Genomic DNA, 19510 nt, shown 5'->3' on the forward strand with positions numbered 1-19510 from the left:
GAAATTGCTGTTCCCATTGGTCCTTTACACACAAAAACGTGGGAATGAGGGTCCAGGTTGGAAACTTAACCTTTAAGGTGCAAGCTGGAGCTGCTGTGCCTCAGGTCATTATTAAACTAAGTACACTTTGGTCGGATAAACAACACATGCATGTGCATTTAGACATGGGCCGTGCTCACGGGATTTGACAGCGTGCATTAATTGGTGAACATGCTGCTCCTCCATTTAGGTGCTGCCGTGCACAGATTCAGCTGACGGAGTAGAAATGTCCACTTAGGAGAGGTAACTGAGCCCCGCTGCAGGCAGGGTTAGTTCCCTCATGCGACCTTGTCACTCAGCAAGCCCAGCTCATTCAGGCCGGTCATATGGCGTGATAGGGTGGCCTATAAGAGAGTACACAGACACGCACAGATACTGTACAGATTGAGGATCATGGTACATTACGACTGCGCACAGACAAAAGATATTGTACTGTTTAGACAAGGACAACTGTAGTAACAATTGATTACGAGCATTGCTGATGTTGATTGCTGTCATTGTGTCATCTTCCTCTGCAACTCATCGACTATAAGCTTTCATGTAATGCCACTGTAGTACGTAAGTGATGGATGTCCTTACAAAACATGTCCTTAAACACTTTGAATGAGTTCAGCTTACAGTCAGGAGGAAAAGCAAACACTCTGCACATGTAAACTACGCACTCATAACTCATGGACAGTGTGTGCGTGAAGAAATGCTCTGTTGGCAAATACACACCACAATTCTAATAATTACTCGTGCGTGCAATGCGAAATTACTTCTGTATTTAAACGTGCGGATATCCCAAAGGGTTACCAGCAATATCATGAATGCAACCTCTCCCCCCATCTCAAACACATATACACACACTCGTAGCGTAACAGAGTTTTTCCACTGATGGTGGCAGAAAATAAATACAAATGCAAGCAAACATCTGGTGTTGGGGCCCGACTGGTCTCCAGAGAGGTTTGATGAGAGCGGATTAGATCGACTCTTTTGGGTTCCTTGATGTCAGCGCTGTTCCTGCACAGCGTTTCTTGAGTAGCGTGGCGCTGTCTTGCGTGGCTTCATATGCACTCTATGAGGCTTGTGAATGAAGTGGGTATGTGTCTGGAAACGCTGTGTTGGGCATCCTGGTGGTCACATCGATGAGGTGTCATAATCTCACTACGACTTTAAATGATCAATCCTTGTAATGATTATTGCTATAATTTAATAAGTAAGTTCATAGTCACTGTCAGTAAAGCAACCTTGCTGTCTGAACCAGGTGATGTGCTTACACTTAAGGGAATAATTCACCACCCATGACTTTGGTGAATCTGCAATAACCCTTTAAAACACCAAAGTTACACAGTGATTTATATATTTTGATATAGTCTTTGGATTTGTCACTCATGGTGGTGGTATGTTCACTAATCCAACCTAACACAGGGTGAGTAATTGATATACAAATGGTCATTAAGGGGGGGAGGTATTCCTTTTGATTTAAGGTTTTTTTCTTTTGGACACTCAGCAGGTAGATATTTTCCTGTCTTGGAATGCAGCGTGATATATTTATTTGATATCATTATGCCAGTGATAAGGTATTATATGACCTCTCCTCAGGTTTGCACTTGACTCAGCAGATCGCTCTGACCTCAGCTGCTCTGTGCTGCACACAATAGAAGGGAGGGAGTTCCTATAGATAGTGCAGGTGTGTACACAGCAGGTGCTTTGCGCAAACACACACATGCAGCATCCTTGGCGAGTTCCATGATTGATGTTTGTGAAACACAGAATTTTGCAGCAGGCCTTAGTGCTGAGACTTCACTTCAGTGAGGCACATGTGGTTAATCAGTGCCTGGCTGCCCGGATAAATGCGTACGGTGTTCAGAGTACGTACGGAGGGAAAGGCAGAGGGAGCAAGAGAGGAGGAGGAGGATGGTAAAACAAGGCCTGATATCTCTCTGTGCTCTCTCTGCTGTGACTCTCCTCACACACACAATCCAATACTGCACAAAACACAAAATTTCTGCACGTTTGCAGTCTCGGATGAAACCTCACTTTATTAAATAAATAGTTTGGACATTCGTACGATTTATAACCATTTGATCTTTAGTCATCGTCATCAGTTTTTGTAGTGTTTCAGCTGTTATATTTTTAAACTCATATAATGTTTACTCAGTACATTTCTCTGTAAGAATGATTGAATACACATACAGCAGGTAGGTAGTTGTATTTGGCGAAGAATCAGACTTGCCCCTGCAGTGGCTCACCCTACTTGGCCCACCTAGGAATCGTGTCAGCATAACAGTCATTTTTAAGTCACAGATTAAACCTTGCCATTGGAGACTATCAGGGATCCACCTTTGCTGAATTGCAAAAATATTTGCACTAGCTATGCAAGCATTTTGGGGCACAGATGACACTTCCTGTCTCTCCAATCATCACTGTGTTTTTACGTCTCAACTTCCTTACATTAGGAAGGTATAATACCTTTCGGTGAGCAGTGCCAGCTGTACTGTACCACTGCCAGTGACTGTTGCACTGGAAGTTTTTTGGGGGCAGAGAGGGGGCCACGCTCAAACCTGACCATGTATTATGAAAGCCATTTCATCGACCGAGAAAGAGAGTCAGCATTTCGAAGAAACCCTTGGAGGATCCAAATCTAAAGTACCCCACCCCCCCCTCCCAAGCTTTTCTTTTACCCACACCTGAGACCCACCCTGGCAAAAAAATCTGCATCTACCTGCAAAATAAGAAAAGAGCGCCTGCAAAAATACCCCAAACGCAGGAGTCATCAAGAAACAGAGTGCTGCGTGAGGGGGAAGAGTGCGCTGACGGCTGCTATGGCACCAGCTGTAGACCACCACTCCTCCTCCTCTCGCTCCTCTTCTCTTTCCCTCACACCTTCTCTTCGTCTTTGTCGCAGCACCGGTCACTACACAAAACTGTGCGTTGCATGTGGCTGCTGTAAGTGCAAGCGCTGCAGACCTTAACAAAGATTACTGTGGTTTTTTCAGAAACTGACCCCACTCTCAAGTTCAGGTTTCACTTGCTCCTGCTAAGCCCACGTGTGTGTTGTTGTGTTAGTGTGTGCATACTTCTGACTGTGAATGTGTGTAGGTGTATGTATTTCTGGCATTATATTTTTGCGAGTGTGTATGGTTGTGCGCACAAATGTGTGTGTGTGTGTGATTTTTTTCTCAGAACAGCTGAGTGTTTCTGATCTTCTGCTTCCCAGACCTTTGATGTGATTTCTTTTCTTCCTGCTATGAAGGCAAGTGGGAGTATTATAGTGGACTTAGTTGTCTGGGTGTGTGAGATAGGATTTCCTCGTTAAAAAAAATCCCTCCTTCCTTGCCTTCCCACTCTCTCTCACTCCTCCGTCTCCCCCGGCTTGACTTGTAGCGCAATCCATCACAGGGTGAGATGACAGCTTGAGTGTGTATATTTTGTCTCGCTTACATTTGGTGTTTCCGGTCCTTCTGCGGAGCCAGCATCTCTCAGCGAGCTATCGCGTAAGTGATAAGAGGGGAATTGAATGACCCACCCAACACAGAAGCCAGGCACACACACACACATACACACACACACACACACACACACACACACACGCTTAAACTTTCCTTCGCTCCCTTCCCATTATCTCTCGCACATCCTCCACTCCCTCCAGCATGACACCCAACCAGACTGCCTCTGGCAGAGGATGTCAGTGATGTGTTCACCGGGTGCAGTAGTGCTGGGTCAACATTCCTCTGTGTGATTCCCCCACATTTGGGGTGTGGGTGGTGATGTGTATGCTGGCAGTGAGAGCAGCTGAGGTCCTCCAGTGGCACCAACATGGCTGTCATACTTACAAAAGAGCAGGAACAGGGTAAAGCTCTGATGGAGGTGTGTGTGTGTTACCAGTCACTATGTGAGATTTTTTTTTCTAATTGCTGAAACAGCAAACACTGATAAGCAAATGTCTCCCTTGTCGTCATCACAATATATGGTTAAGAAGTGGGGGCGACTCTGCTCTCTTTATGGGGCTGTTTATGAATGATAAGGTCACTCTGACTGTAATTAATCTTGTTATTCTCAGGGTCCCCCGTATCGTTTGATAGCTGTCCTGACCCTGCATTTTTCCAAAGGTTCCCTGTATGTGTGAGTGTGCAGTGTGAGGCTCTTTAAAGGTGTTCAGAGGAGTGGTAACAGTATCTCTGGTGTGTTTATGCAGGATCTTAAAGTTCCTTGTGGCCAAAAGGAAGTTTAAGGAGACGCTGCGTCCGTACGATGTGAAGGACGTCATAGAGCAGTACTCCGCTGGACACCTGGATATGCTGGGCCGTATCAAGAGCCTGCAGATGCGGTACGTTTCATGCATGTAAAAAAAAAAAGCTAAATCTCTAATTCTGTGTGTGCTCCTCATTCAAAGTATTGGTTTGACATTTTGGAGAATACACTTATTTACTTTCTCTTCAAGAGTTCGATGAGAAGATCAACAACACTTTCATGTCTGTCAGTAAATATCAAGTTTCAGTCAGCAGCATGTTAGCTTAGCTTAGCATATAGACAGGAAACAGGGGGAAAAAGCTAGCCTGGCTGTGTTCAGCACCTCTAAAGCTCACTTAGCTTTTTAATTACCACACAGACGGGGGAGTGGAATCAATCTTCTTACGCAGGTGGCAGTAGCTCAGTTTGTGAGAACCTGGAGTGGAAACCAGAGGCTTGCCAGTTCAAGTCCCCATCCAAGTACAGAGGGCCTTTTCTAAACCACCCCCTGCACCCTCTCCCTACCTACTTCCATTCTGTTTTCACATTCACACAGAGGGACCACCACACTGAGTGCCATCCAAAACAAACTAGCAGGGAGTGGAAGTAGATTATAAACCCCTCCAACAGCGAGCCTACATGGATACCAACTTAATGAGCATGTGCAAGGCTGCATTGTGTTCATCATGTGCAAATACAGCTCTGTGCGACCACACTGACAAACCTAAACTACTCAAACTTAGATAGATATTAATTATTATTGTCATACATAGATTAACAGCCTAAAGGTTAGATTGTATTTAGAATAAGATATACCCTTCTCTTGTCTCTAGAAAATGGTAGTTGTGTTCATTTGAATGTAAAGTGCTGTTTATTTACAGGGACTGGTGCAAAAAAAAACAGGCAGCTTCTGAACATCATGGTGAAAAACAGGATGTTTGCCCCCAAAAATGCCACAAGTTTTATTTCTATTTGATTTTTTATTTATTTATTTTGGCTATTTATTAATTGATATATTTATTTTAATGACAAAAGGATAATATACAAAAAATAAGGTAAACAATAGCAGCATGTACTGATAAATTATAGGATATAGTTTATTTTTCTCTGTGGTTACAAAAAGTTATGACAGAGAGAGATATTGTCTCAAAACTTGCCACTGTATTTATACATCCTACATCGTAATGAAGCGTGTTTTATTCAGCTGTGAAGCTGACTACAAACATAGTTACACTCCCTGATGGAGTAGGAGTGTAGAGGGTCTGCTGGGCACCTGTTCATGGGCCGGGCACGCTCTGATATCCCTCCAGAATTCATAGGGGCGTGTGTAACATGTAAAAATAATAACAGTGAAAAAAATTGAATTTCCCCTTATGTCATCTTCCTGTCCCGCAAGAAACGGGCAAGTGTATTCCCCAAAATGTACAGTGCAGGAAATTGTAGGTTGCTGCTTGTAAAAAAGGGAAAAACGCCAGCACTCTCAAGTGTCCTTTTAGTACGTTTAATAAACCAGCTTGGATGGCAGTACCAGTACACAACAGACGTTTCGACAGAAAGTCTTCTTCAGTGTGTAACTATGGTTACGGAAGTGGCGTTTAAGTACGCTCGAAGCAATCAGAGCAGGTGTGTCTTCCGCCATAAAATGTAGTACCAACTCACAGGCACAGAATAAACAAAAAACAATCTTAAGTCACAGCTAATAGCAGTAGATGCACCAAAAACAGATATACATATGCATAATATACTCTGTTCATACAAAAAGGCACTGTGAACAACACTAAAAACTATGTGCATGAGGGGGCAGAGTAAGTACCAAATTCTCATTTAACAATCAGATCATAAATGCACATACTGTTTGTAAACACAACATTCCATTCGCTCCTCCTCCCCACACTGACTGTACATACACTGCAAGCTACTGCACTATGGTGGGAGTGTTACAGATGCTTTAGCAGGCTAATGATGCTAACCACTGGCACTTACCTGTCTAACAGAAAATAGGCCAACTTTTCATTGTTCTTCATCCCCATCCTCTCCTGCAGTGCTCGCTCGTGAAAGTGAAGTGCAAACCAACCCCAGGTTTAATTGTTTTGGAGCAAGCGCTTGGTGTTTCGCCTCACTGTATTTGTGTAGTTACAGTGTGATGTTTATGATTTTCATAGCTTTTTATAACGTCCTGACCTCACCTGTGTGCTGTGCCAAATGTTCCAAACACAACATCATAAGAAGAAAATAAGAAAATACAGGCAGAAGGCAGAGTCTCTGCAGATAAATAAACCACCACACACTTCTAGTGGGTCATAAGTGATCACTGAGTCTAAGTCTCCATCATCTTAATTTTAACCGTTGTTTTTGTATCAAAGGGTGGACCAGATAATTGGGCGAGGAGCCGTTCAGCCTGACAAGAAAGCGCGCCCTGAAAAGGGAGAGAAGACGCCGCCAGAACTGGACCCACTGGATGAACTAAGCATGATGGGACGTGTAGTCAAGGTGGAAAAACAGGTAACAGAGGAGTTTATTTAAGTGTTCTTTAAGTCATAAAAGGCACTGAATTCATTAATCTAGAATTAAGTCCTTGATTGGTATTCAAATGTCTAAAATCAATCTTTCAAAAGTCTTAAAAATGTAAAGACAGGAAATACTTTGTTTTCTGAATTGTATTTTTTCTAAAGCTGAATTATAAAATCTAAAAAAAACTGGTAACATCTATTTGTTAAAAACAATGTATCATATGCTTTTTGAATTAAAACCACATCAGGAAAGTAGAACTAACAACAATGACTAACAACTGTACCCTGGAAGTCTTGAGGAAATGCAAATTCAGCAAAAAAACACATTTAACCAAGATTTCGCAGCATAACTGAAACAGGTACAAGGCAATGGATAAAAGGCTGGGTGTATTTTATGCAAAACGTTTTTCACAGTCTCGATGGGAATCAAGTTAGTGCAATCCTACATGCAGCGTGAGAAACACAAAAAATCGGCAAAAACAACAAACGTCAGGTATTTCCCAGTTCTGTTCTACTCTAATCTCCGCCATGAGACAAAAAACAGTCATATTTTTCCCTTTGATTTTGGTTATTGTAAAACTGGTCTTAGATTTAATTCCCAGTGGCAGTAAAATGTCTTTAAAAGTTTTAATTCTAACTTGCTTTAGGCTGTAGCAACACTGTTCATTTATACACCATTTGTGGATCTGTGCTCTCCGTGTAAACCCGTCAAACACTTGCAGAATCCCAGTGGATCGCTTTCATTCAGCCTTGTCGATCTAAAAAAAGAAGTACAGGAAGTGCAATAAACTCAGCGCAGGAAATGAAGTAATCGAGCATTTAAGAGCTGAAGTCCCTGTTCAGCTAACACAGTGGGCTTTCTTTTATCAGCCTTTCTTTTCTGCAGCTCCCAAGAGGATTTCAGGGTTAAGACGCATGAGATCTGTCATTTTCAAATGCCAGACAAATGAGGCAGTGCTCCAATATTAGCATCATTTGGCTTAGAACATGGAAAATTCCCAAAACATGTCAATATCTCGTTAGAAAATGTGTTAAAAGAGCTCCACACATCCCAGTCTCAATGTGTGTGTTTGTTCAGGTACAGTCTATAGAGAACAAGCTGGACCTCCTGCTCAACTTCTACTCCCAGTGCCTAAAGAAAGGCTCGTCCCACTTCACCCTGTCCTCCCTCCTGGACCCCGACCTGACGTCCGACTACCACAGCCCCACGGACCAAAGAGACCTCTTCCCCTCCGCTAACACGCTCAACATCTCTGAGAGCGGCAACTTGGAATGACAGTGAGCGGAGCAGTCTCGCGGCTGTTCAAACACAGACACAAAACCCTTTACAGTACGTCTTCCTGCGGCTGAGTCCTCACTTCGAGCAGCCCGACCTTAACGTCATCAATCATTTCATATCTGTTCGGGATGATCTTTTTACCCCTTTCCATCTCAAATCTGCACCCTCTCCTCTTTTTTCCTGAAGTGAATGTGTTTCCAGAGCTGATACAGACAGAGGCCACCAGATGGCTCCCCCTGACAAGGAGCCTCAGCCAAAGCTGCTCACCGCACACGCCTCTCGACCCACTAGACGAGGATGGAGATGAAGAGAGGGCACATGAACATGTATGACTTGACTACTGAACCACTTTCACAAACTCACCTCATGCTATATATATCTACGCTTCCTTTAAAGCATCCAACTGTAGATAATCAGACTTTAAGCTTTGACTTTTTGTAAACCTTTGGAGAAATCTCATCCCTTTTTTCCTCCCCTCGTCATTTCTTTATTTTCTTGGCTGCTTGAATCAACTGACTGAGAGTTTGCTGACACAAGCAGTTGCTGCGAGTGCCATGCCAGTCATTTGTTCAGTACCTTAGGATGGCTGTGATGAATGTAATGGGTCCCACCTGCAAATTTCACACCCTGACACAGAAATAATCTGCTCCCTCGGACCTCACCAAAACACCAAACCTCCACGGTACACCTTCGAGTTTTAAATGTTTAAATCCTGCTTAAATTGCCCAAACATGTCACATGAAAACAGCTGGAAGAATGCCCTGGAGTGATTGTGTACCATACAGTGTTTGTTTTCATCTCCATTCCCTCTTGGATGTTCTGTCTCCAATAAGCCCACTTGCAAAAAAAGTCCCTGTTTGTCTGGCATTGAAGTGAGGAATGTCCCTACTTATTTAGGATTATTAGAGCCAAAATGTCCTTTCACAGATCCCTTCTTTGCAATGTTTCAACTGTATCTCCTATTTCAGTATTTCTGTTGTTTTTAACATGCCCTTTAAACCTCTCTGTCTTGCAGCCCGCCCCCCGGACATGCATGTTACTGTAGATAAAACCTCACTGATCCTCAGTCAGAATTTAGACACTGATGTCACACTTTTCTGCACTGCTCCTCGTCACTCACGTCTAGCCTCAGGTCAGGTTTACCGTGTCAGTAATACTTCCACTTTTCTCACAGGAAGATCGTTCTTACTCTAACACTCATTGGGCATGTGATCTCGCAGTCAGCAGCTGCGGAGATGATGTAGACACTTTCTGGCCAGTTTTAAACCATGAACAACCTGTAAGGCGTCCAGGTCTAACGCATGAATTCCAGGCCATTATCCTCATGAATGCACGTGTCTTAGGAAATGGTTCCAGCCTTACAGCTTCACTACAGACGGTGTGCAGGTTTGACACCCGTGGGTGTTACTGTGCACTCGTCTGTCTTTTCTGGTTCTTTCATGGAGATGTTTGATGTGCAGTTAACGCTCTGTGTTTGTGGACAAAACTGGAGAGTGCTCAAATGCACACACACACACACACACACACACACACACACACACACACATACACACAGATATAATGAAAGCAATTCCTTTACTTAAATACTTTGGCACTTGATAAACAACACACCTTTTGTCTTTTTATCTTTGTGTTTTGATTTCTTTACTGTAATTAATGTTTCATGCACTCGATTTTGTGTAACCCACGATGGCAAAATTCTGTTTGTTTTTTTTTTTTATGATTTTGGTTGTTAAAGTTGAATGTAGGATTTAGGTTAACATATTTAATTCAATTAGATATGATCTTTGAAATAAATGTAGCATTTTTGTGGAGTTAAATCATGGATGACACAACTGTAACGATACACACAGCCGATCAGGTTCACGCTCACCACTCGCAGAGCTCATATGTATATTTTTTTAACGTCATCAGATAATTGCTGCCAGCTTCGACTGAGAAAACATTCACCATGCTATATTTGGCCAGTGAAAAGAGTTTCCTTTTGTCCCTGCATTTATTTGTTCCAGTCAAACCAGTTGACTCAGGTGCTCCGCATTTCCATTCAAGCTAAGACTTCAAACAGTGAATGTACTTCAGTGATCAGCCTATTTATGATCTGATGCCATGAGGAATAAAATGGCACGTCAGAGCTTGCTCTTGGTCTCATACAATTTTTTCATGCATTTCTTAGAGAAATTACGCGTAGCTTTATGTGTAGCCTAAACCACTGGTTCCCAACCTGAAGGTCCTGACCCCCACTAGGGGCCGCCATAGCTACAACGGGATGTAACAAGGCTTTCTTGATTTTAAGGGGTGTCAGAAAACGTATATATTGTCAAACAGAAGACTTATATCTTAGCATTTTGTTCATTTCTGTGAAGAAAACTAATTAAATTGTTAGATTTCAAGTTGAGATTATCATTCAAGATTAAATTTAAAACACAGGATAAAGAAAATGAAGACTTGACCACAAGCTGAATTCACAGAGCCTTCACTCGCTGCTAAAAGAGCTCATACAACAATAAGGTAAAACTTTAATGTCACACACTGTCAGGGATAAATCATGGACACCACTGCCACCGCTGGTTAAGAAAAGCGATAGTGGACAGAACAAAGGACGATCTGTGGCGCTTAGGGCTACATTTAGGGAGGCAAAACCTCCGCCTTGATTGAAGCATCTGAAACTCAACACGGAGGGGATGTTGAGAGTCTGAGCTTTAGAGATGACCCTCTCTACATACAGATGCTGGAGGTTATTTAAAGTAACACCAGTGAGCTTACAGCACAACTTGACCACTTTTTCCAACAACCAAACCATCAGACCATGTTAAAAGAAAGAACAGACTCAATAAAAGCAGAATAGAACAATTTCATGATTGTTGTATTTACATCAAAACTCCTCAGCTTCCTTAAAAAGAATAATCGTTGGTTTGCCTTCTTACAGATGCTGTCAGTGTTCACGTCAAAAGTCAACTTGTCATCTAAGACAGTGCCTAAATACCTCAGAAAATCAATGAACATCTCACTGGTCTTAGATGCATTAATGTGGAGGAAAGACTGGTCACACCAGTTAACAAATTCATCCAGTGCTGGGCCATGATCATATTCTGATCCACGAAGAAGGCTTACAATAACAGAGTCATCTGCGTATTTAAGGACAAATCTTGATGCCTGATTACTCTGACATTCATGTGTGTACAAACAAAATAAAAGAGGAGTAAGAACACATCCCTGAGGGGATCCAGTAGAGGAAAAACATGGGAGAGAGAAGAGAGAAGAAGGGACGGCAGAGGAGATACTCACACACCAATATAACTGGGCTAGAAAGCCAGTTCTATCAGTTGTTTTGTACTGTAATTGTTATGCACTGAATACAATCTAAAGTATCCCTAAAATAAGTCAGGGGTCATCATGACAGAAAAGGGGTCCATTAAGGAAAAAGGTTGGGAACCATTGGCCTGAACTATAGCAGAGCTGCCTACTTATCAGAGGCATTATTAAACCGTCACTTCATCGTCACCTGCAATGTTGAGCTTTGTGAAAACGTGAGACCACTGTATTGCATGTTGTTGTTAGCGGTGGCCCCAGTATTAGAAGAAAAAAAACAAAACTTAAGGATGTCTCCTGTAAAGTCTTGAGTCCAGACATGAAAGGAAGCGACCTGTGCCTTCTATGTCTTCGTTCTGTAACTGATATGGTGCGGCTTTCTTTCTCAAACTTAAATATTAATGCTGCTTTGACGAGATGGGTTTCATAGGGGTATTACATGAGAATAGCCATGCCCTCTTTTTTTTTTTTTTTTTTTCAAAACCTTGGCCTAACTGAAGAAACACCGTCAAAATCGTTCTGAATATGTAATTTTTAGGGGTCTTTTATGACTGCTGCAACCTTTGATATTTTCTGAGAATATTACTATATGTGTAGCATATCATTGTAACTCTGCCGGGACCTCCTCGCATTGACACCCTTACTGTATTTTAACACCAGTCAGATCTGGAGGCATGGACATTTGTATCGTCACAGGAAAACTCTGCAGGCATGTGTCCTTTCATAAGCATGTCACATAGAGAATATGGCTTCCACACAACTACCTCTGAGGCCACTAGGGGGCGCTAGTCTAGAAATCTGAGTATGAGAAACAGTAACTGATTGTCTAACTGACTGAATGCTATGCATGACTCAATCTGCACGTTCTCTTTTTTCACTCTGTTCTTCTCCACGACGCCCGACCATCCATCAACCACTGACTTGCTGCCATTTGACATTCCAGCTCGTTGCCCTTTAACTGCGCTCTTAGGTGTTGGAACTGTTGTTAAAATGAAACTGATCAAAGCAATAAGCAAAACGCTAAAAGCCAACAAAGTCTTCCGATTCCAATTGATGTAGCTACTGGTTGATGAAATATGGCGCTCATCTTATTTTCTAAACTAATGCACACCTCTATTTGATCTTTGAAAGAGATACAAAAATGTATCTGCTGAGGATTAAATTAGCTCACTTGAGTAACTTATTAATTTATTTGTTTCAATAAAGCTCTTTGGACTGTATGTCGACTTTGGTCTCTTTATTTGTCTAATCAGTGCTGTGTAATGTTTGACATTTACAGAGTGGCAGGCTTTATGGCTGTTTAAAAACATTTTATTTACGTACTTTAATAGAACAAAAACAATGAATCCTTTAACTTTGTATCTCAAACTGGGACTTCATTGTGTTCAACTGATTTCTGGGTACGACTCCGTCTGAGCTTGTGTGTTTCTCATGTCCACCAGGAGTCTGACAAGTTCTCCAGGACAATGTCAACGTTCATGCGATCACAGTGTGAAGTTTCCTACACCATAGCAGTGGTAGAACACAGTCACGTGGCGTTTCAAGGGGTCAACAATCAAATAGGCAAACGTCTGCTCCTCCTCTCGTCTGCCGGGGTAACATAGTCCAGACTTGTCCTACAAAGGATTAACAATACAATATATGTGTGTTAATATAAGAAAGCAAGCCTCTTGTGTATGTGACAGACAGCCGTGACGTGCAAAAGAACTGCCACCGTTCTACTGTTAAAGGTCCAGCGTGTAGGTTATAGTGGCATCTAGTGGTGAGTTTGCAGAGCTGAAACTTCTACTATGTGCCAATCATGAAGGAGAACTACAGTGGCCGATGCAATAACGTTAATGGCCCTATCTAAAGCTGTACATTCCATCACCCAGGATGCCATAAGAAGATTGTGTCCCAATACGCAGACTGTCAAATGCAGTGTACCAAATATAACCAGGTTGTCCTACTGCAATCTGGTCGCATTTTGCAGTATGGAAGCCAGCATGCTTTTCTGGCTATTCTGACCCACAATCCTCTGCACAGTGGAGGATTCATCACATCGACTGAGCTCATTGATGGCTCATTGACACGTAGAATGCCAGCACGTAGGGCTGGGCGGTATGACAAAATTTTCATATCACGGTTTTAAGAAAAAATCATATCGGTTTCACAGTATTTCATGGTATTTTGCTCAGGTTCGGCCAACTTGACATGCTGCTGTGTTGTGCTATGGCCTATTCAAGTGCCGGAATTTGTTATTTACCTGACAACGCCTGAACACAACACATGCTCCGCTCTATTCATTTGGGCTCCACTGACTGCGTACGGAAGCGACACGTAGAGAAGCCAGCGGGGTTGTTTACCGTTTGCCAAGCCGAGAGGCTGCATGAAATGTTAAAGCACCTAAGTTATTACATATATTTGAGTTATCTACAAGTTTACTGTACTGTTTGTCATCTACTCACTTTCAAATGTCCGCCACGGACATTTACACAATGTCACGGAGGGTCATCTTAGGTCAGGAAAATGTGGTCCGAGCCGTGCTCTAGTGTGCTTACCTGTGTGTGTGTGCTTTGTGTGTGTGTGTGTGTGTGTGTGCGCGCGCGCATCGGGGCGAAACTCCGCCGTGCGCAATACAGAGGGCAGAGAAGAACTGTAAACGGCGGTGTGTCACTGCTAGTTACATATAGGGGAAACACTGCTCTTTTTGGTATGAGTTCTTCTGGGTCATCGTGTACAGTTGCTTTGCTTTCAGGACTCTCTCCGGCAGCCATTCTCGCCTCTAAACTTTTCTATGCTCTCACTCTTACCCGCTCAAGCGTGCCTGTGGTGTGCAGCGGTGAAATGGTTCCCCGCTGAAACACTTTCCTGCCGCGCACGTTCCGGACGTTGTTTGGGCTATTCACCGGTATTGCAGTATATGAAAAATTCATATCATAACGAAAATAAATACTGGGTTTTGGTACAAACCGGTATACCGCCCAGCCCTACCAGCGCGTTCAACTGACTGATGACCAGTCATACAGTAACAGTAAGAATGTTAATTGTTTGAGTCAACAAAATAATCATAATACCTGTCATGATCCTGGGTTTGTTTATATTCTGTTATCCTATGGACTTTATTTTTTTCTGTTTGTGTTCCTTGTTTCATGTTATTCATTCATGTTTAATGTGCTTCCTTTTTTATTTTATAGATCCTCTCCTCATGTGTCGTGTCTGGTTTTTTGTGTTCTTTGTGTGTTTCCCGCCTGCTTTCTGTCACACCTGTCTTGTTAGTCCTTCCCTGTTCCCAGAGTCCTCCCTTCACACCTGTTCTATGGGTAAGTCTCTTATTTTATACTGCTGACTCCTAACTCCTGACTTGAGTCGTTCGAGCTCCGCCATCTTTAAGGCCGTCTCATGTCTCTTATTCCTGCCAGTAAGGAGTTAGCGTTAGGCATTAGGAGGGATCTGTTAGGTGCGATGAGTAAGGTAACACGAGAGGTTCCTAACAGGAAGTCTTTTTCAGCTTTAGGCTCTGACGTATAAATACCCGCCCCCTACGTCTGTCTCATTTGAACGAGATGGCGGAGAAACAGCGCAAGTGTACCCGTTACATGCATTCTTTGCAATGAAACGCTGTAAGTCACATGCCTACGTGACTACAGAGAGTAACGTTAATGATATTTCCTGCAAGACTGTCATGTTGTAATTAAGTTTATTTCATTCACAACCCGTTGCGGTGTTCAGCGGACTGTCTGTGATGTGTGGCTGTTAAATGTGCAGCTGCTCGAGTGATATAACACCATGCACAAACACATACACAAACACATTTGCCCATCATTAATTGTCCTGCATGTCATGTGAGTGGAATAATGTTTAATAGGCTGTAGGTAATATTAATTATTAATATTAATATTAATTATTATTATTACTTTCATTAATGTTGTTGTAAGCTACTGTCATTGCCGTCTGTCCTGCATCTCTCTCTGTCTGTCTCTCTTTCTGTCTCATACGGATTACTGTTAATTATAATGTTGATCTGTTCTGTACGACATCTATTGCACGTCTCTCCATCCTGGAAGAGGGATCCCTCCTCAGTTGCTCTTCCTGAGGTTTCTACCGTTTTTCCCCCCGTTAAAGGGTTTTTTTGCGGAGTTTTTCCTGATCAGCTGTGAGGGTCCAAAGGACAGAGAGATGTCGTATGCCGTCGTATGCGGCTTTGATCAGCGAATATAATATGACTTGGGATGTACGCCAAACGCTGCCTCCGTTATGCAGCAGATCCAGCTGTGCCGCCCATAGGTGCAGCCATCACCAGAATAGGACGTCGCTTTATGTGACGCTCCAGAGTAAGGCCGTCTCATGTCTCTTATCAGCAATCCTCGCTCCTCACTCCTAACTCCTAACTCCTTAAATGTTTTCCTAAGTGGGAGGGACTAAACAGTTAGGTAAGGTGGCTAGGTTAGGTGGTTAGCAGTAATTTTAAGGGACTTGGGACATACCCTATGTCTTGTTTGCTCCACCCTAGTGTTCCACTCAACACACTTTGTTGTTAGCCAATCTCCATTTCCCTCCTTTTGCCCGCGTCCACCTAATCCAGCGGTGTCTCATTCTTTTGATTATTTTTCTGTGTATATATACCTGTGTGATTTCCTTTGTTCTTTGTCAGTTTGTCTGTGTTGATCCTGGATTCCCCCTGGGTGCATTCTGCTGTCGTTCCTGCATTCATCCCTGTGTTATTCCTGTGCTCATCCCTGTTCATCGCGTTTTCAGTTTGTTTTTTGTTCTGCTTTCTTTTGGACTTTGAGTTTCCTCAAGGGTTAAATAAATAATTTTGAGTTATAATGAGAACAGTTAAACATTATATGTTGGCCGAGTAACATTCTGTGTGAACTGTATCAGTATGAGCACAGTTAATAAATACTTGTCTACATTAAGTGCATTCATCAGGTATCTTACAATGGCTTTCAGTTATCAATTAGAAGTCCAGTTTAATTCAATGACATTTTTGCACTGGTGTACTGGTGGCACAGACATTCAACCAGTCACTTACATAAGCACAGACTTTGAGGACTGTGGAGAGCACTCTGATCTTCTTAGTCTCTGGATCCTTTTGAACACTACATAGTGAAAGGTAGAGTTACAATGTTATCATTAGATCATGGTGTATCTAATAACCAGATCAATAACTGTTAAAGTGCTTATATTGTTGGACAGTATGGATTAAAATATAGCGGTGAGAGATGGTCAGATTATGCGCACCTGATCAAGTCTTTGTAGATTTGTTTTGTGGTGCTGATGTAAGGCTCGATGGTGTCTTCATACTGACAGAGCTCTCCTCCGAAACACAGGTGCTTAAAGAGTCGAAACAGAAACTCTCCTCGCTCCTCGTTCCCAACCACACAATAGTGCTCAGAGTCCTTTTCCTGCAGCATCTGGATGAACAGAGGAAGACTTGGACTGATGGCATGTCAGAAAAGATAGAGACAGACAGACTGACGGATGAGAGAAGAGACTAACCTGTCTGAGTTCATCATAGTCGGGGTAGACATCATGAAAGCATTTAACTACATGTCCAGAGGGTCTCAGGATCCCACAAGAGTACATTGGGTCAAACAGATCCATGGAGACCTTAGTGCACAGCACCTGCTCCACATCAACAGACACCACTGGCTTGTCTACGACATACAAGAAACATTCCACCGAGATTTGACTGCAAATATTGTCCAGCACATGAGATCAATTTCCTACCATCAGTGATGAAAGGCTTTCTGGGGGTCATAACATACCAAGAGGCACCCAGGCTCCGGCCTCCATCCTTCTCAGACTGGATACCACATTGGGATCTCTGAAGAAACACTACATATTACAGAGTGACGTCAAGAGTAATCAAATATGACCAAATATACAAAGTCAATTTATCAGAACAGACAACCAGTGAGTGCACTGCACGCGATTAGTCATCTAAACGATTAAACGTCCGCGTCCTCGCTAGTCGGCACCAGAAATATTCATGTCAGCCATGCAGCTGCCTGCCACTAGTGGGTACTACAGAGCCATCAGACAGCAGTGCCCCTCAGCAGCATTTGAAATCCGACATGGTTGTTGAAGATTGTGATTAAGGGCTTCAAATGGCTCTTAATGGACACAATATTTTTGGGACAATGTTTCAAATACTTAACAATAAATTGTTCTACATTTTGACTGTTTCCTGAGTGTTTTCCTTTTTTCAGACTAGTCGACTAGTCTTAATTAAAATTAGTCGTCAGGTACATCCCTACTACACACTGCTGATTTATGCCTTTTATTATTATTCTTTTATTATTCTTATTATTCTTATCCTGACTATTCTATTTGGGTTTATTGTTAAATCGGCTGCAAATGTCAGAGATTTCAGGGCTGAGGACTGAGTCCGGGCTGAAACTCCGAGGTTTCAGCGTCTAAGGAATTAAGAGGTTGGGCTGTCGTCATCCCTGCGGGGGGTAACCTGGAAGTCTGAGTCAGCTGCTGTGACTCGACACTGGGGAGCATGCTGTGAATTCAGATCTAGAAGGGAGACGTCCTGTGATGGATCTTTAGAGTTCATTACAATCTGAATAAGACCAGTGTGTGGAACCTGTGTCCGGCAGGACGGTAAGACTCTGAGTGAAGGACTCAAGAGCAAATAGTGGGCGCGCATTGGGTGTATTACTAAGGGAGACGTCCTATACACTCATTAAAAAACAGACCCGACCAACAAAATTCAAGATGGTTCAGAGCCAGGGACAAGAGATCCTAGCTGAAATCTCTGACAGAGCCGGTTTTTGAAATTAAACTAAAATGTTGTCTAAGAGCACTTTTTGGTGGCAAGGAGTCGCAGGAGTGATATAGGCCATCATGGCCTGGACCCTTGGCCATATAGCTTAGGCAGCTATACAAATGTTCTATGCAGTGCTCTTAGATGCAATGTATTGAGCCTGTTTTTATTTTATGTTACTGTATTTTATTATCACTATCATTCTCAATTTCTATTTCCCTTTTTAATTGACTGTTTTTATTGTTTTAAATTGTGTCTTGTTGCTTTTAATGTCTCTGTAAAGCACTTTGAATTACCTTGTGTTGAATTGTGCTATACAAATAAACTTGTCTTGCCTTGCCTACTAGGGATACATGAGAATATTGGCATGTCATCAGTATCAGCCGATATTGACTTTAAAATGAAATGCCGAAATACATGTATGGAGGGTTTGCACTGTCTCCAGAACTGCTGCCCGCTCTCCTCCCGACTAAACGGTCCACAGCAGCGGGGAGAAAGGCGGAGAGGTCGTGGGGTGGCTAACGTTAGCTTGCTCACACTTGTTTAATTTGTGGTCTGATAAACAGAGAGGGAGCAGGGAAATGAGGGGCTAAATGAGTGTGCAACTTTACAAAAAAAAAAACAAGATTAAATAAATCAATGTGTGGGAAATTATTAAATACTGTATGAAGCATGTGCAGAAACTCATGGTAGTTGGTTGTCTGTTGGAAAGGGCTCAGGACAGAAAGGGCAAAACTGCCTACCCCTGCTTTAAGCATCACAGATCAGTCAGTGGTTAAATTGTAATTACAGAGTAGCAACCTCATTTATCATGCTGGGTCTTACCTGTACAAACTTTTCACTGCTGTAGGGGTAAAAGCACTGGTCAAAGCTGTAACACTGAGCTGAAATCCTCCCAAGCATGGACCTGAAATTAACACACACCTCTACTTTAGACAACCATTAGCTAATCTACGGAAGCCCAACTGCCAGAGGAAAGAGATAATTTCTAAAGTTTTCAGAGATGTCCAGGTTAGCTAATTTCATACGTTACCATTTCATTAACAGTGTTAAAGTGTCTCGGTCCTGTAGGAAGGAGGGCTTCTTGGAGGGGAGAGGACTAAAAGAAAAAGTTTGCTCAAACGCGCATTTCTCTCCTGCCATGTCTTTACTCTTGCTTCAGTTATTGATGTTAGCTTACAAAAAACAGTGAACACTCACTCGTATTCATAAATAAGAAGCAGGTTTGTAGACGTTTAGACCAATCAGCAGCAGGTGTGCTCACTAACAGCCAATCAGCGTCTAGTATGAACGGTTTGTGTCGGATACACGGAAGAATGACGGAGTGGGTGGTCGTTCTGTTTTCAGTAGCTCAGGAGATGAGTGCACTTGTTGCCTTGACAACCGCTTGTAACTAGA

The 19510-nt window shown here is 42.6% G+C and overlaps 2 protein-coding genes across 4 annotated transcripts in view; one reads left to right on the forward strand and one right to left on the reverse strand.

Annotated features, from left to right (window-relative positions):
- The window catches only part of kcnq4 (potassium voltage-gated channel subfamily Q member 4), a 64230-nt gene extending 51658 nt beyond the window's left edge, over window positions 1–12572 (forward strand). For 2 of the 3 annotated variants that reach the window (XM_033637605.2, XM_078175580.1), the window contains exons 12-14: window positions 4220–4351; window positions 6618–6756; window positions 7843–12572. In XM_033637605.2, coding sequence (XP_033493496.1) covers window positions 4220–4351; window positions 6618–6756; window positions 7843–8040 — 469 coding nt within the window. In that variant the 3' untranslated portion in view covers window positions 8041–12572. The remainder of the gene's footprint in view (window positions 1–4219; window positions 4352–6617; window positions 6757–7842) is intronic. The other variant, XR_013493564.1, reaches the window with a different exon arrangement.
- A 2-nt stretch (window positions 12573–12574) lies between these two features.
- cfap300 (cilia and flagella associated protein 300) lies at window positions 12575–19274 on the reverse strand. The gene is made up of 7 exons (XM_033637604.2): window positions 19146–19274; window positions 18938–19019; window positions 17106–17175; window positions 16837–16994; window positions 16579–16751; window positions 16370–16436; window positions 12575–12968 (listed from the first exon to the last, which is right to left on the reverse strand). The coding sequence occupies exons 1-7, from the start codon at window positions 19253–19255 to the stop codon at window positions 12837–12839; spliced, it is 792 nt and encodes a 263-aa protein (XP_033493495.1). The 5' UTR covers window positions 19256–19274; the 3' UTR covers window positions 12575–12836.
- Between the last annotated feature and the right edge of the window lie 236 nt (window positions 19275–19510).

Source organism: Epinephelus lanceolatus, chromosome 16 (genome assembly GCF_041903045.1).
Source record: "Epinephelus lanceolatus isolate andai-2023 chromosome 16, ASM4190304v1, whole genome shotgun sequence".
Classification (NCBI taxonomy): Eukaryota; Metazoa; Chordata; class Actinopteri; order Perciformes; family Serranidae; genus Epinephelus; species Epinephelus lanceolatus.

What these genes read in the sequence shown, in the direction of transcription:
- cfap300 (XM_033637604.2), bottom strand. Translation starts at nt 19,255, where the DNA reads ATGGCAGGAGAGAAATGCGCGTTTGAGCAAACTTTTTCTTTTAGTCCT. An exon ending in TTAACACTGTTAATGAAATG is followed by an intron (nt 19,020 to 19,145) that starts GTAACGTATGAA and finishes TGTTAATTTCAG; the next exon opens with GTCCATGCTTGGGAGGATTT. An exon ending in CGGAGCCTGGGTGCCTCTTG is followed by an intron (nt 16,995 to 17,105) that starts GTATGTTATGAC and finishes TGTATGTCGTAG; the next exon opens with ACAAGCCAGTGGTGTCTGTT.